At 28.2% G+C, this 19,512-nt stretch overlaps 1 protein-coding gene across 1 annotated transcript in view; it reads right to left on the bottom strand.

The window, feature by feature from the left end:
• Positions 1-19,512, bottom strand: part of LOC123293717 (arrestin homolog) — a 136,678-nt gene that overhangs the window by 26,637 nt on the left and 90,529 nt on the right. Inside the window, exon 3 of the mRNA XM_044874619.1 lies at positions 19,309-19,456. Within this exon, the coding sequence (XP_044730554.1) occupies positions 19,309-19,456 (148 nt within the window). The remainder of the gene's footprint in view (positions 1-19,308; positions 19,457-19,512) is intronic.

Raw genomic sequence — 19,512 nt, 5'->3', positions numbered from 1 at the left:
GATGTGATTCTAAGAAGATAATAGCTCCCTATTAAATGAATGCGAATAATCTAAATTATTACTACAATATATTTCTTGTTAAAATCCTGCTTGTGTTTTTATATCATGTATATGTATAAATATGAAATATATATCAATGTATACTAAGTTTAGTCCCAAGTTTGTAACGCTTAAAAATATTGATGCTATAAACAACCCTTGCGTAATCAACACTGTCTATACATGGTATTTCAATAATTAATTCAGTCAATTATTTATTTTCACTTGTTTTTATTGATTTATTTAATTATTTATTTTATTCCAGGTGTATTATTCCTACTTAAATTGTTTTGATCAAATTTTGTTGGTTACGATAGTTTTAAATGTTTTAAAAATAATGGTAATGGAATAGTTAAGAATTTTAAGTAAATTTTGATTTTCTGATACTAGGTATATCCACAAAAAAAAGAGAAATTCAAAAAATTGCTTCATCTGGCTTTTTAGCCTGTTCTTTTTATTCGTTTCAATTTCGACTTTTAACAAACTTTTCTAGTACCTTAAGCAGCTACGATTAAGAAATTTAGAGAATTCATTTTCTGCATTTACTAAGTAGGATTGAAGAATATAATTTTTTTGTTTTTCTTCAGAAATTTAGAAATAAACAAAAATGTTAATGAAACCAAATCAGAGTCAGTATTTGCAATACCCGGATCGATTTCAAAAATTTTGTTGAAATAGACCATGGCAATTTAACTTTTGGTACCTAAAGCTTATTTCTAAAAAGTGATCTTTATTAATTAAAGAAAATCGAAACAATAGCAAACATATTATCGTTATTTTTTTACTTTTAAGTGCATATTAATTTGTTTTGGAAAAGTTTTCTTTTGAAGTCGGTTTTATTTTTGTTAAAAGTTTTGTTTATTTCGTGATTTTTAGTGAATCTGATATACTAACTAATTTTTCACTAAAAAAAGAATCATCGAAATCGGTTGGCGTGATATTGAGTTATTCGCCCTTGTGCCGTGCACACTTATTGCAATTTAAAAATTTTATGCTTTTCTCGTGGATGCCGTTGTCAGAACCAAAATTAAATGGGACCACACGGGAAGCACCAGCTTTCAAGTAGATAAAGAATCATCAAAATCGGTTCACCCAGTCTAAAGTTCTGAGGTAACACGCATAAAAAAGAAAAAATACAGTCGAATTGATAACCTCCTCCTTTTTTGTTTGAAGTCGGTTAACAAATAAAAAAGAAGTATTACCTCTCATCAATTAGTGGAGCTATGTCAGAAAATTGCTTAGAAGTTTTCTTAAAACATTTTTTTGTGTCGTTAATAATTTACAAGTTACAGTATTATAATCGAAATCTAATTGAATAGCAAAAATATTTTTCTACCCTCTCAAAGAATATAAAATACAAACGACCAAACATAGATGCGAGCAGTCTCCAAGTCTATTTATTAATGAATAAAATAAAATTATTATAATTTGAAAGATATTTTAATAGAAATTCGGACTAATACTAAAATATTCACGTAGATTATTTCCTGTTCTTTAGTTATCCTGACATTAAAGAGAAAATATTGTCGTTTGTAATTATTTTCACAGCTTTGATGTCGATTGGGTGGTTTAGCAAATCAGCAATGAGGAATAACTATGATATATTTATAAAAAGCATCAACTCAAACGTAAACTAGTTTATTACTTCAATGAATAATTTTCAATACCAATACAATATTTGATTGATTAATTAATATTCGTATAGAAAATTAAATAAGATATGACGGGTATGATTAGCACCTATCATTTCAATAAATTTCTGATTAAGTTAAAATTTGGATTATTTTTGTCTGCTTTTTGTATTTTTATACCACGTATATGAAATATATCAGGGTATAATAAGTTTCGTCCCAAGTTTGTAACGCTTAAAAATATTGATGCTACCAACGAAATTTTGATATAGGTGTTCACAAAATTAAGTAATTAGTCCATTTCTGGCTGTCCTTCCGCCTGCGAACACGATAACTCAAAAACGAAAAAAGATATCGCGCTGAAGTTTTTACTGCGTACTCAGGACGTAAAAAGTGAGATTGAGTTCGTAAATGAGCAACATAGGGCAATTGGTTCTTCGGCCCATTTTGTAAACCGTTAGAGATAGAACAAAAGTTTAAATGTAAAAAATGTTTTTATAAAAAAATAAAAAACCCTTGTTTGAAATATTTTTTCGTAAGCATCACTGTTTACCCGTGAGGGTGCAAATTAGGCGCCAATTGTATGGTATGTAATATATGGGGATATCAGTTATGTATGTGTGACATGAATGTACGTGTAATGTGATAAGAGTCATCAACACTGTCTATACATCGTATTTCAACAATTAACTCAGTCAATCGTTGTTTTCACTTGTTGAGCATCACGAGTTTTTCAATTTTTGGGTTCAAAGACAACCACAATATCTAAAAAATGGCAGGATATCTGTAAATTTTGAAAGGGCGAAAATACGGTGACTTAAAAAAAATTTTTCTTCGTTTGACAGTGGAAAATTTTCTACCATTCGTTTACAAATAGTTTTGTAAATTTAATTCTAGTATATACACGCTTTTATTTACAATAACAAGATAATCGAGTTACAGAATCCCACTTTGTCTATTTCCCCCAACCTTATCAATATCAATCCACCCAAGTGCAGGCAAAAAGAATCACAAAATTGCCACTTCATTATGGATTTATTTTCTATAATTTATTCTGAATAATTTCATTTGGCATAAAAATTTCTTTAACATAAGCCGCAAAACTGAAAATTTTGTTGGAAAACATTAAAGCCGTAAATATTATTGTCATTGATAGTCTTGCAGAAAAAATGATCTATAAATTATGCAGAATATCATTCTATGATATAACCGGAGAAATTCGGGAGTTTGTATTTATTTTCGATATAAAACTTTTGATATGTAAAATATATTTTATATTCCATCTGTACTCAAATCATATCTAATATATTGTAGTTTCCTCTATTTTATTGATTTCTAATTTTCCATCGGAAACAAATATTTATTGAATCACATACGTTACCACTATAAAGAAAATATATACATAAATAGTTTATAAGCTTTGTAAAGCATAACTTTACTCGTGTGCATAAAGTAAATACGTAGACTTGCATAAGTGTATACAGAAAGTAGTAGGTATGCAAAGAGTCGGATCAGAAAATTTGTTTATTTTTTGTTTATTAGATATAAACAACTATAAAATGATATACGTTGTGTTCCATAACCAGGTCCTTCAGAGATTCCTGTTCAGAATATACATAGTCTCAGGATAAAGTTCGCAGTTATTGAATTGGATGTACCAATAAAGAGATACATCTTGGTTAATCATTACTTAGTTTTGAGAATTTTTCGATGAGTATAGGTATATTAGTAAAATTGACGTTTTATAACCAAAAAAAAAAAAAAAAAAATCCAACGTTCTAAATGATTAAATTTTTTTTCGAACGATTGAACGTAAATATTTGTTTATACTAAATAAAAGAGGAAAAATATTACGACGGTAAACCAGTAGCAAGATTTCCGACTAAGCCCTGTGATTTTCCTTCAGTTAACTTTTAAGTTACTTTTTTGGTGAAAAGACAACCAAAAATCTGTGGAAAGTAAGTATTTCTAAATAATTCTATAAATTCTATTGTATAAAAACACTTTCTGTGTTCGATCGATGCATGTACAAGGATAAATGTTTTCCTTATCTGTGAACTACTATCTCTGTCTCAGAAAAACAACCTATTCTATTTTAAATAAATTTTTAATGAGAAAGTATTTTAGTTGATATATGTTTTATTTTCTGAAAAAAATATCATAAACTATTGTATCGTACCGAGATAAATATTCCCCTCAATTTTGCATTTCAACGATACAATTCGAAATAAGAAAAATTCGCCTGATTATGACCAAAAAATAAAAATGTAATGAAATCAATAGGCCTTATAATCAATTAAAATACTTTTTTGGGGATAAGGTACATAAAGAATTTCCTAACAGATGGCAATAGCGAAAAATAACACGTTATAAACGACCTTTTTTTCTTGAATATTCAAACTATAAATATTACAACGAACATGGCAAAGAAGTATGAAAAAGTAGTGAAATTACAAGCGTGGTAATAAACCTAAATCTAGCGTTATTCCCAAAGTTAAAAATGTAACTGTTGATTTAAAAAATTAGCTAGGTAGAGAGGTGTATTGTTAAATTTGCAGTTAGCTAGTGAATGTACTGGGGGGATACCTTTATTTAATTTAATCTACCGTTTAATTTTTGTTATTTCGGAGAACGTATTTAAAGAGCTATAAATCTCTGACATTCATTTTAAAAGTTAGAAGTAGCTAGAAAGTATAGTTTTAAAATTTCTAATAATATTAAAAAACAACATAAAACTTATGGAATATGCAGTAGTATTAAAATAAACTTAAATTGAAAACAGAATTGCTTAAATATGGATACATACACATACGAAGTGGAAATACAGCTTAGTTTCTGAAAAAAATTCTTTCATGGTTAAAACTACAGTTTAGCCTTGCTCTTATATAACCATGCTTATACTACTTTTAAAATGTCTTGTTGAAAATGATAGCCTTATTTGCGAATACACCTCCCCCCCATTTTTAGACAATGATATCATTTAGCCATGTACCTAGAAAAGGAAGAACAAATGCAATTTTCTTTCTGATGACGTCCTGTCAAAATTTATAAAAAATCACCTCTAACTTTCGAGAAAATTACTTTTTAAAAAATGACAGGCTATTCAAACAAATAATATGCAGACATCCTTTACTGTTGCATTCTGAACTGTGCGATGAAAACACAGATGCGGTGCAAAAGGGGAGAACAAGGCAAGCTTTTCACATCGGATATCACTCAATACACGTACATTTAGCACTACATTTTGGCATGTAAATGAAACGGGATAAATTTAAAATTTTTTCTTCAAAGAAAAAGGCGTTGGCTGATACCGAAAATCAGCCATCGTGTTCACTCATTTCGGCCCACTATAGGGCTAGCCATTTAGTACAGTGGCCTTCTAACCAGTGATTTTAAACGCTGCTACTATATACTCTGTAAATGCCTTGTGAAGGGAGATAATATAAAAATGTTTGTTTAATGTAACAATATCAGTATTTTACAATTAATTTTATCATATTGTGGATCTTATAAAATTATTAAATATAGGTAAGATTCATATAATTCATTAAAAAAAAAAATTTGCAATAAATAGAACCGACTTAAAAAAGTAAATAATTTTAAAAGTAATGATTTCAATCAATCATTTCCTTGTGAGCAATTATGCTTTGAAGTTTAAACTAACGAATCGATTTTTAGATATGGATGTAGTTAGCGTCGACTCCAAAGCGTAATTTTTCACATTTTCAAGATATTGATTGGAGTCGGTACTAAAAAATGATATTTTACTTTTTTGAGCCGGTTTTATTTTTGACGAAACATTTTTATTTTGAATATTGAGTGAGTTATGATCTACGTTCGTACACAATAAACAAAGTTACTTACACGTAGTAGTAGTCTATATCTAAAAATAACAGTACCGATTTTGATGAAATAATTATGGAACCGCCTGGAGAGTATACTCCTTCAATTCGAATTAAATATGTGTGTAACTTTCAACAGAATTAGTTCATAGATGAAATTTTTTTGGGAATAATCAATCATTTCTTATTTTATTACGCTTAGAGGCAAGTTATTTTTGGTATCAACTTTCAAGTATACTGTATCCAATAGTCAAAATTGGACTACCCTGTAAAAATTTATGCTTGGCCATACATAAAAAATAAATTTAACTTACGGGTTGAATTAGTAAGCACATCCGCTTTTTCGTTAGTTAAAAAAAACAATCTACGATGCACTTTTTTAATAAAATTATCATTACTGTTTTTTTTAAATTTATAATAATGTTTGTTTTAACTATGTTTTGTTTCTTTGCATTATCAAACTAACCTTCATGGACTCGCGTACAGTCAAAGTCGAGTGTGTCATAATGAGTATTATCTTTTGTATTCGACAATCTTGCTAAGGAAGATTCGATCTACCGATTTTAATTGGAACCTTTCTACAAGTCCCTTTACAGACATCGAATTTTATGATTGTTAATGCTATTTATAGTTAGTGATTTTTGGTTTGTTTTGGTCAAAAATTTTTTTAAATATCAAATAAAAATATACCTTTGAATAAATATTACTGTGTAGTTCCTAAGACAGAACAAAAAGTAAAAAGGAATGGGAAATAAATAATCTGAAGCGAATTTTGAATGGCTAAACTGGCAGCAATGCTCATATTAAGAATGAAAGCCAGTTCAATACATTTTACAAGAAAAAGATAACACGGTAAAGTAAAAAATAAACAAGAAATCAAATTTTAACAAAAATTATAATTATCAACAACACAAGAGAACAATCTTCATTCATTCATTGCCATTTTCAAGAAAGTAAGCTTTCAAGTTCGGGAAAACTTAAAAAAAAAAAAAACAAGTGAAAACCAACAATTGACTGAGTAAGAAATTGAAATAACCTGTGCAGAAAGTTTTTAATGCCAGTGCTTGGATTATTTTTTATAAATTAGAAAAGTTTAAAAAACTAAAACAATTATGGCAGCCTTTAGGTTCACTTTTTAAATAATAATTAAACAATCTAAATATAATAATTAAAATTTTGTTTAATGCCTTATATTTTAATGTGATTTAAAAATTATGAAACTGATACAAGAAAATATTAATAAATATTATTATTATTATTATTATTTTGTTATCTATTTATTAAACAGTTCTTTTGTTGCTACGTTATAATGAGTCTGGTTTTTAACCGATCGATAAAAATTGTTACAGTAATGAGAGTATACGCGAGCTGACGAAGGTTAAAAGAGGAAAAAGGAATAGTACATCACAAATGAAATGGTTCATGTTTTATACACTTTTATATGTATACAAAAGCAAGGCGAATAATAATAATAACTATATATAAGAATTATTTATATTACTAGTAGTAGGTTTTATTTTTTAATATCGTATTTATATTAAATACAGTACGTATATTTTACGAATGATCGACAAATTTTTTATTAAGACAACATTTGTTTGATCGGTGTAAATTGGTATCTATTTAATGCATGGAGAACACAATTCTAATCCTTATAACTCTTTTTAATAGATCAAAAGTACATGCTAAAATTTTTCGGGTGAAATAATCTACCAGGAATCATTTTGAAAAATATGTTCCTATATGTTAAAGTAAGAAATAAATTCGTAGAAAATATTTTAAATCAATTTATTGAGTACTGTTTGTACAATCCATTCGTTTTTATATCAATTACATTGACATTTTCTTTGAATCCTCTGGGGGGGGGCCTGGGGGGCCCAGAGAGAATCACCTAGTGGCTCAGTATTGAATCTACTGGGGGGCCTAGTTTATACATAATTTTACAAAAATGTATGTATTTAAATTTTGTTTTTTTTTTCCTTTTTATGTTAAAAATATTTTAGTCCCAGTAGTTTCGATGTTTAGAGGTCAAAATGATCTATATTTACACATTTTCCTTCAAATTTTCAAAACAATATATTTAAAAACTTAAAATATGTTTGCATTCCTTATTAAAAGCTCTTTTAATGATACATTTTGGATAAGTATCATTGACTATAAGAAATTTAAGTTAGAGTTTTTTGACTTTCTAGCTTATCCCTTGAAATTAACCAGAAAACTAGTCTTCTCGAAATTAAAACTCGGCTGTTTATACGGAAACAGAATGGGTTACCAAATTTGAACATTTTTTGGAGAAAATAGGCAGGGCAGTTAGACATAAGAGTGATATTCATTAATGGCTTTTTCATCTTGATGAAGGAACCATAAAAATGTAACGATGTAAAGGTAGAAAAAGTATCTAGATATACACGCTGTTAAAAGGTCTAATCAAGGCTCTACGAGATATAGTACAGCTAGTTTTACATACCTTTTAGGAATACCCTGTATATGCCTATAAGATCCGAATTATCTCATATCCGAAATTTTGTATAACTGCAATCAGCCTTAAATTTCAATCAACCTGCAGATTCTTTTAGAAAATATTATTTTATTTTCTGCATTCACTCAAAAGTTCCTTTTGAGTGTTAGGAAAAAAATATAATTATTAATTTTTTATATTGTTTCGTCAGCATGAAGAGTAAATAATTACTTTGTTAAATCGTCACAGCCTTAAGGATCGTGAAGTTGAAAACCGTATAGAGAATACAAAATAAACGTACTTTATACTTTGTATATATCGCAGCCGTATAATCAAAACTCATATAAAAGAAAAAAGATTTGCATTAGTGAGCTACCCAAGCATACAATACCTCATAATCATTCTGAATTCACACAAAAGGTACATACATAATATCTGTATTATTTTCTTTATTTTTGATTTGTTTCCATCTTATTTTCTAATTACAGTCTAATTTTAATGAATTACATATTCTGACTGCAAAATTATTTAACTTACAAAGTTAGTGCAGATTTAAAGAAAATAATACCTCGATGTTAAGGTGTTCTCTAAAAGCCATTTATTATATTTATCGATACACATTTTCCACGTATTCGAATCGTTGGGGAGATCCTTTTGTCTATTATGTGGTGTTCTATTCCAAAACATATATGTTACTGCTTCTAAGGAAAATTGTTTGCACGGTGGCCTTCTAATGATATTCATCTGATGACTAATAATAGGGAAAGGTGCAGTTACTAGAATCTAAATTGACTAGAATTTAAATTAAATTTTTGTATATTTTTGAAAACCATTCAATGGAAATTGTCTCTGTTTATAGTACTGCTATTCCTTAACTATATGTTTCTTTAAATTGAGACGTGAAGTATTAATCAAATTTCGATAAAAATGTGTGAACCGTCTTATATGATATATGTAACTATGGTACAACATTATATTGCACCCAGGTTCATTACCATAATGTACTAAAAATCATTTATACTGATTTTACTTGAACGCTACCTTTTCAACTTATAATCTTAACGGTTCGCAATAGGGAACATATTATTGAATGTGTTTTATTGAAGAATTGAAAACCCTGCAAATTTCTCTTGTAAGCGTCACTACTCTTAGTGTCCTGTAATTGCTTTAATTGGTATTTTTAACGACTCGAACTTTTCGCCCTTAAATTTCCCTCATCTATACTTAGCAACCCATAAGACAGAAGAAAAATAAAGAAAAATTTAATACTTAAAAATAAATTTTACACTCGAGGTACATCAAGCTGTTAGATCCAATGTACATTACTTTGCGTATTTGAAGCTTTATAGCTCAAAATTAAACGTTATGTTTAAAGCTGGAACCAATAATTTACCTTGAGTAGAATTTATGAAACAATTATTGCAATGGTCAAATAAATGGTCCAAAAAGTGAAAATATTTTACTAAATTCCTTCTCATAAAATGCCTTCAATTCAATACAAATTATGTCCAGTAAATAGTAATATCTACCGAGAAAGTACAGAAGATTTAAGATACATTTACTAATGGGTAATATGATCTCCCTAATTACTCATCATGTTGCAGATCTTGAACGTGATGATTTGATTTTATTCTTGATTTTTGGGTTGATATTAATCGTTCATGCAACATAAAATACCAATTAATAATTTGTATGAATTGTTTAGAGTTGAATGCAGTGGAATCATTATACTCCTTTATTTTTTCTTTGAGAAAATATTGAATAATTTGAAAAAAGATTAACGATAGAGATAGTAGAAATCTAAAAAATTTTCCATGATAAAGTTAAGCATGACAAGCAAGGATATTTTTGCTGTAATACACATTTTTTCTTAGGGCAATCATTTTCCTCTAATATTCTCCATATATAAATAAAACACTACACAACCAAACAAAGCTCAAGTATTAGACTTTACATTAAACATGAAATGAAAAAACTCTAAAACTTAGTTTATTAAATTTTCGCTGGAGTTATTGTAGTTAAACAGTTTTTTTACAATATATAATTTATATGTTTCATAAATGTTTTATTTCCACAATTTTTATGGCTACAATTTTTACAACATAAAATATTATTTCTTTTTTCCATTTATACCATCTTTGTTTGTTAACATTCGAGCATACTAACAAAAGCTTTATGCTGAAAAAGAAAATTATATGGATTATTACCAACGCTTGGATCTATGTTAACACCAATATAAATTATACAAAAACTGAAAAAAGGAACAAAAAATAAAAAAGATGTTGGCTAAAAACTAGAACTATTTTTGATCGCTAGGTAAATCGGTTCTTATTACCGAAGCCATTTGCTTAAAACCGAAATTCTCGCACAATAGTAGTAATGAATTCGGTTACTATAATAACTGTTTTAATTTTATAATTTAAATAATAATTATCGTTTATTTTCACATTTTAGAGGCGTAGATAAAGTTTTGTACGATATACGTGTGGTATACGTGTGATGAGGCGCATTATTAACGTACTTCTGAGATTGTCCAATTCGTGCTACGCATTTGTTGTAAAAATTTCGGTGGCGTACGTTAATTATGATTTCATCCCTTGTATCTTGTATCGTAAATAATTAGTAAGCTAAGCATGGATACTATTGTATCTGTCTCTATACCATACCATCATTGTAGTAATCGCCATGCATTTCTTACCGTATAGGAACTTATTGGAAATATTGCAAAATTATCTAATATTTAACTTTATAATATTGTAAAGAGTAAAGCTTTCATTTTTACTATGTTTGTTTGTACAAAATTTTTGTAGAAGAAATGGATAAACTCAAAAACTGTACTTAGCCGAATTTACAAATTCTTTCACCCATAGAAAGCTACATTACTTAAAGCATACTTTGCCGGAAAATTTTTACTTTAAATGCAAAGACTAAATAGTTTGCTTTCATAATAAAAGTAACTTATTTCCAGTGTGATGAGAGGGGGGGAGGTTAGTGAAAGCAAGAGTGGTGAAGGCTAAAACGTGGTAGTCTTCAAATTTATAATTGAAATTGTCCTGCAAAGCTGGTAGATAACTGCTAGAAAGAAGATGTATCTAAATACGTCTTATAAATCCTTAATGTACGAATTATAATTACAAACAATATAATTAAAGTTATACAGAATTTAATGTCTATATTTTCTTTAATTATGGTTCAGTTATGACTCATAATTATTAAAATTCTTTTCATTAAAATTCAACACGAGCATATTAATTAATGAAATAATAATGTGGGTTTACAGAATGGAAGGGAATAGACTTCAATATGTAGTAATAAACTACGATAAGCTACGATTTAACGAAATATTTGGGATGTGAATAGTATTTACAGGCTCGTAAAATGGCAAATAATTAAGGTTTTCCAAGTCTTTACCAATAATGAATTGAAACTTTTGATAACCTGTTTTATTTAGTAGTTAGCGAGTAACGATAATTTTTTAAGTCATTTAAGGAACTTCAAAAGTTTGTCCCATCATTACCCTTCCACCTGGTACAATCATAATATTTAAATTAAATTCAAATAATTATCGCACATATTCAAAACAAATTATGTAATAATTAAATTTGTTCCTAAAAAAAAATATTGAGGAAAAAACGAAAGTTCCATGCTTGGTTTGTTTTTAGATACAGCAACCAGCATGAAATATTTTCCATAGAAATTGTTTCTGTGGCTTTTTTAGAAGTTATCGTGCTCAGGTTACTCTACGACTGTTTTGAAGGCTTCAAAAATAACTTAAGTCTGATTAAGTCAGAAATACTAATATATTCCTATGCAATCTCTATAGCAAATGGTTTTTTTTTTTTTTTTTTTTAAATTTTGGTGGATCGAATCGGTTTTTGCATATTTCATTGACATTTCAAGAATCAATCGTCCTCAGCTCATTGCTACACTTAGGTATTTTTTTAATTATTAATTAAAGAGGTTAATTTCACAATTCTTGCTTAATTGTAGTATGATATATATTTGGTTAGACAAAAATTCTAGAAATTTGAATCCCTCTTTCCTAAATATTATGCTAAATTATTAACAAGTGATAATAAATATTAAATTATCAATTAATTTTTCAATATCAAAATTTAAAACTTTCCGCTGCAAATAATTTACATCCAAAAACGGGATTAGTAGTTTGTGTATTTTGTAGATGAAGCAACAATATATTCCTGTACGACTATGTAATTTGTTGATCGAAGCGCCAGCCGTGATCCATAGGAGTTCGGAAATGTGTTCATTCTACAAAATGCGTTGTTAAAAATAGAGTTTCGCAGAGCCTGTTGTGAGTCTGTTTTGCTGATTTCTGTTAGCTGTTTCAAACGTGGGTGTTAGGCATTGAACCACCTCTGGCTTTTGGTTTTTGACTAAGCTTGGGATGAATGCGGTACTACATCTAATAAATTGATTAAAAAGTATTGAAAAAACGGTGTGTGGAAACCACATTCGCTGTTTGAACCAGAATTATGTACTTTCTGTAAATGAAATGTCACGAGCATTCTCTCTATCATAAGAGCAAAAACAATAATGTAAATTAACAACAAATTTGGTTCGTTAGGTTTGACTAAGACTTGAGCCTGGACTGACAAAACGATATATGTATATATGGTTTAAATAATAAAATTTGAAACACTTTCAATAACTTGATTAAAATTTATTTATCGAAAATATATTTTACGTATTATTTATGCTAATGGATGCCTAACTTCTCAGTAATAACAGTGTGTCTGCTATAAAATGAAAATATTTTATTCTGTTTTGAACCCTAAAACTATTATTATATGAGTGATATTACTTACATAATAATGTCATGAATATATGTATGTTTTCAAAATTATATTAATATACATCTAAAAACATTTTGTCTATTGATTTTATTTAAATTGGGTTATGAAATTATTAGTAATATAAACTCATTTATATAAACTTATATAATATACATAGTATCTCTACCTATATACTAACGTACCGTTCTGTTCAGGATCATTGTTCTTAAGGATTAAAATTATATCTAAGGGAATAAAATAAATATTTCACTTCTAATTAGATTGTTGATGAACAAGATAAGCAATAATTATACTGAAATATATAATTCCTTGAATATACAAATTATTTCAATTTATTATTGTTGGTAAAGTGACCCTAATCCTTTTTAGTAAGTAATTAAATACTCGTTTTGAAATGTTGTTCTATAACTGAGTTTCTTTTTGAGTTTTTAAGAACTCTTTTAAATGCCTTTCTTTGGAAAACTCTCAGAACGTTTGTGTCAAGGACATTTTGTCACTACATAAACAGAATTCAAGATTCTTAAGGAATGTCGAAAAATTTATTGAATTAGTTATACGGTATTATTATTTTGTATTTCAATTTATATTGTCTACAATGAAAAAAACAATCTTAATATCAACCGATATGGGATGTATCAACCTCATCGCGAGATCAAATATGGCGAATGAGGGCGACGAATGTGATACAACTACCGTACGGAGTTGATTGGTGAAGTTGACACAAACGTATGAGTTGTTTGTATGCAAGTAATATACTGTCTAACAAATTTTATATATTGTTGTTTTGAAATACAACATTGTGTTAAAAAAAAAAGAATTTCTTCGAGTCGGATTTGAACCAGCGATATATTGATTGTTATTGGTTTTAGCGTCTTGGGTCCACTGCTGTACCGACTGCGCAACTGATGGTTTTTATATATTTTTACGCAAACATGCTATATATTATAAAAATGATCCATAAGTTTATTTCAAACTCACTGTAAGTTAGTAACAACAATCTTTATGTAGTTGACACAATCGCATATGGACTAGACATGACAGCTATGAGCTCCAACCAAATCCAAATCCGTAATAACCAAATCCTATATTTAAAGCAAACGCAAAGAAATTTTCTTTTAATTCATGGATTCGCTTATATATTTTCACAATTATATATTCCAACTAAGTACAAATTTATTTTCCATCAATAAAACTGTACTTGTTCCAATGATTAGGAAATTGTTAGAAAGTATTTTTACTTTATTTCAATGAAACAGCCAACTTCGGGATGAGGTTGTCATTATTTTAATTTTTTTCAGTGCATATATTTCCCAACTTTGAAAAGTTCAAAGTTATAGAACAATGTAATTTGTGCAACGAAAGTACAATTGAAATAGTTCCACCTTAGCAGGCTTAAAAGTTGACATATTTATTTGTAATAATAAAGCGTATACAATGTCATATTATGCTGACGAGCATCGCAACCATGTTATATGGAATTTTTTTAAAATTGTAATGATTGTTACAAATTGTCACGAGTAATGGCCTCTCCATATTTTCATCATCTTGTTTATAAAGTTATGACGTAAAAATGTATAAAAAGAAAAACCTTATGCACACTAAGCACCATCGTAAACTTTCTACTTTGTGGTGATTTAATTTAAAGATAAATTGCTTGATATATGGGTATACTGTAGCTGACTGGAAACATTTACAATCAACCAGAGTATTCTAATATTATTACGATGAAAAAAAAAACATTGTGGTGTTGTAATATTATGCTATTAGGGTCCGTTGATACAAAAATTTCATTTCTATATAAATTAAACTTTTTAAGCTTCTCAAAGAATTTGAACTAATACCCTAGTGGAATCATTATTTGACAAATTACATTCATGCAAAGGTGAAACTCGTTTCATAAGGGTTATCAATGACATAAGCCAAAAAAAATTGGATATTATTTCGAATCTTGAATTGAAACCTTAAGCATGGTTCTCAATTAATAAATCAAGATTATAAATTTTGAAATATTAATTTATTCTCAATTGGAATGTTTTTATTTTACTTTTTATAAAAATAAGGGCACGAGGAGTATAAATAAAATAAAATCTATTCAACATGCCTTAAATCTATCAAACAAAGCCTAAAATGGCATACTCAGGATAAAGTGTACCAAATAACATAATACAATAATATACTTATAGCAACTATTCTAGATACACGGTTGAGCTTTTAGAAATAGCAAAAACTTGACACAAAATGCCTTAAGCATGCAGTTTTGTATAAATCTATTGTATTTTGAATAAAGTCAGTGGAACTACAGTTTTTTCTAGAAACAGGGTGATGGGACACCCATAACTGGTTTTCGTAATTTGTCAACATAGGCTTTAAATCATGAAGAATATTCTTTAAAACATCCTTTTTCTTCTATATTTTCACGATTATAAATTTTCTAAAAATTCTAAAATTTCAAAATTTTGTATCTAGAAAAAGACGCTTTTGCTACTCTAAGTCTTGTTGCTATAATTTGGATCATATTGTCTAGGTAACAAGAATTATAAATCACAGCCTTTGAACATCGTTTTCCAGTTCTTCTTTCTCCAGCTTCAAACTGAGAAAGTAGGTACATTTTTTTGTGAGAAATTTTTAGGAGTTCAACTCGTTTTTTTGAGCTTTAAACTGAAAACCAGAAGTATTCAACATTTGATAAATTATAATATCGATAATGTTTTTACAAATTTTCAAAAAAATTACGACTTTTGATTTTCTAAAAATACGCCACTTAAAAAGTTAAATATATATTAAAAAATAAAGATCCTAACATAATGAACATGCAAAAAGATCCTTAATAAATTTTAACCCCAACGGAAATGCTAGGAAGTTGTAAAATATTCTCATAACACAGATACTTTAAAACTCTCATTACCTAAAAATGATACATACTTTCCATTTTTCAATTATTTTAGTATTTACATGAAAAGCTTAAATCTGAATGTTAGTACGGAGGCTCTAACATTCGAAGCAGGATCTCTTATTATCGATATTACTCTTGTTTTCCATGCTAGAGAAAATGTCAAACAGAATCTTTTGTCCTAAAGTATGTACCTATATGAGTGTATGTCACTAAAAAAAATAATTATTTTGTAAATATTAATGGAAAAAAGAAAGGAATTTTGAGATGAGGTTTGTCAAGCTTCCATTACTTATACCTATAAAATTAGGTATTTTCAGAAAAAAAGCCTAGATGGAACTCATATTGTTCCTCAATTATGAATTAATAACTTTTTGTTTTAAGTAATGTAAAAGTGATATGAAAATATTTTGAGAAAGTCTACTCTTTTATTAAGTACTAGCTTGAAACCCGACCGCTTCACTCGGCGTAAAAGTAAAAACCACCGCTTTAGCCTCCACCTCTCTTGATATCACTTATCCCCCTTCCATAACACTTGAAGGGATTGTTTTACCCAGCTAAAAGATATGCATAGTTTTCAATTTTTTAAATTGTAAAATACTCATAGTTGATTGAGTATATCAGAAAAGGTGGCCATGATTTGTATGACATTTATTGTTTTAAAATTTTACAGAAATCTTTAATTTATGATTCAAAATGATGATCATTTTGCTCCATCTGTGGTCATTATTTTGAACCATAAATTAAAGATTTCTATAAAAATTTAAAATAGTAAATGTCAGATTAAATTTAATTTTTATAATTTATAGCTCATGTGTTATTCTGATGTATGAGCTGTATTGCTATACAGCAGTGAAAGCGTAACAAAAAAACAATTAAACATCTTTACTTTCACATTTATAATATATAGTTATAGGGATAGGAATAGGGATTGCAAAACAACGCCTTATTTTTGCTTGTATTGTATGTTCTTAAAGATTCATTGTAAAAAGCTGTCAAGTATTTTTACTGAACCATTCATGTGTGTAGCCGCAATTATACGTTTTTGACCAACTTTTCTTTCTAGTTCTCTTTTTTTTCATTTTATATATCCTATCAATGTGTGTTTTGTTTATTGTTATAAAACAAAATGATATTCTTTTATCTACATTGACATCGTAGAATTCATGTCGATAATAAAAAAATATAAACCTTTTAAGAGATACAGATATAAATCGTCATTCAATAGAAATTACTTTATAGAATTTTAATTATACAGTTTTGTGTGTGTGTGTGTTTAAAACAAATGGTATATTATCATAATCGTTTTATTTTTATATAAACGTACCTACCTACCTATTTTATTACTGTCTAGTCTTTGAAGTTTTACCATGACAATTTCATAATATCGCATTCAATTATTGTTTGTAATATGAAAATTTCATTCATTCTTTGATGAAAATAATATGATAATGGGGTTAAACCTCTAATTGCAGACTTTAAGCCTTTTCACGGAGGCCACATAATTTTTTTACCTTTATTAATGAAGTATGAACAGTCTCTGCACCCATTTAATCACAAAATGACAGCATATAATGCAATGAATCATCGTGCGCTATCCTTTCCTCTGTTACCAGAAAAGAGAATTGAACACCATTGAACACATTGCTACACAGAAATAAAAACCTAAAAATTGGGACGGTTTATCCTACGGAGAAATCACTACAATGTGAGATTATCACCTATTGCGGCCAAATTTCGGAAAAAATGTGCTGCGAGAAAATCAAATCCAAGTAGCGTTCCGATCGACCACATCTTTAGGGACTATGGTCTTCAATAACAAGAAAAAGATGATGCAATGGAAAAATCTGGTATTTACAAAATGACGTGTGATAATGTTGGGGGATATATATAGGACAAACTGGGAGGTCTTTCAAGATTCGCAAAGAAGAACATATAAATTCTTATAAAAACCGAAAAACGGATTCTACCTTTGCGAACCATTTAAAAGAATTTGACCTCAAACCAAGCTTTAAATTGAATATATTCCACACATAAAGTGAAAAAAAGACTCTTTTTAAATTGTTAGAGGTTCATAAACAAAAAAATGGCCCTAAAAAACTTTTAAATGACCAAACGGACCTTGATATATTCTTCCCTTTATGAAACACTGTGAAACCTTTTAAAATATACTATGCTCCATTGCATTATTTATATTTATATTTTTGTTTATTATTTTGATATGTATGCTTAAATTACATGATTTATGTTTATTTAATCATTGTGTTACATATCATTATTTTATACCAGTTCACATGGTTGCTATATATGATTTTAACCCAGATTATTTTGTCTGTGATGTATTATATTTTTGCCAATTGTTTTTTTATTTATTTATGTCTTTTTCATTTTAAATCATTTGTTTGTCCAGTCCTAATTATCCTAATTGTCCAGACCCAAGGCCCAATTGCCCTCACTTTTTAAACCCTGAGCAGGCTATAAAAATTTTAGATTGATATCTTTTTTCCCCTATACCAAAATTTTGTTCGTAGCGTCAATATTTTTACAAACTTGGGACTAAACTTAGTATACCTTTCATATACTCATACACATGGTATAAAAAGAAGCTAGTATAATATAAATCATAGCTGGACAGGCTTTGATTATATATATATATATATATATATATATATATATATATATATATATATATATATATATAGTATCTCTAATATAAGAAATTGTCCCGGTAATGTACTTTATTTCGTAAACTCATACTCACATACATCTAAATTTTACTCCATGGTACTTCGTCTATATATTATATTCGCCTATAAGTTGCAGTACTTACCAAGGAACAAAATTTATATGTATGTGTCTTTTAAAGTAAATTTTTAAAATATCACAATGGAAATAGTCAATTGACTTAAATTGAATAGGCGAATATAATATATAGACGAAGTACCATGGAGCAAAATTTAGATGTATGTGAACAACACACATATAAATGTACCATGGATCATGGGCATCGTAATGTACATAAAATTACTCCCCCCCCCTTGATTGTACCGACGGTGCTCTCTTCAACATACGTATATACATACCTAAAGTTTCTTTTTCAGGCATCCTTCAACCGGGATGAATGTTCTCACTTTTACTACGCAAACCTATAATTGGTAACCTTTATAATAAAGGAAAAAATAATTTTGAGAGCAGAAATTGTTTCATCCGCCATATCACACTGTGCTTTTTTAAAAATTTTACTTTCTAAACGTTTGGTGTTGTGTTTCAAAATGAAATATAACGTATAAAACTATCCACCAATAATAAAACATAAAATTCTTGTAAATATATTCATTGTAAAAGTTAACTTTTGTACTTAAAAGAAAATAAGAAATCTTATTTATGCACATGGATAATCATTATTTATGTTGCTTGCCTTCTAGTAACTCAACTTTATATCTTATAACAGGAAATTAGAAATGAACCAAGGTACAAATATTATTACGATTCACAAGACTACCGACAATAGGTAAGGTATTTATGTTAAATAATATTAATTTTAAAACAAAGAACATTTATTTTTTAAACATAAAGAGAATAACTTTTGTTTTCTTTGATATAATAATTACTGAATAAATACAATGTAACTTACCAACATAAGCTCTGACGTCATAGCTTGTACCTATTGGAGCACCTCGATATTCTTTAGCTGGAACAAGTTGTACAGATGGTGGAGCTAATGGTGTTATTTCCATTGTAAATGGATATGCGTTTGGCCCCAAGCGTTTTATCAAAGCTTCCTAAAATAACAAAGAATAAAATGAGAAACTTTTTTTTATATACGTAGGTATTTAAA

This window comes from Chrysoperla carnea, chromosome 2 (genome assembly GCF_905475395.1).
Source record: "Chrysoperla carnea chromosome 2, inChrCarn1.1, whole genome shotgun sequence".
NCBI lineage: Eukaryota > Metazoa > Arthropoda > Insecta > Neuroptera > Chrysopidae > Chrysoperla > Chrysoperla carnea.
The sequence above is the reverse complement of the archived record's forward strand: the minus strand, read 5'-3'. Positions and strand labels throughout refer to the sequence as shown.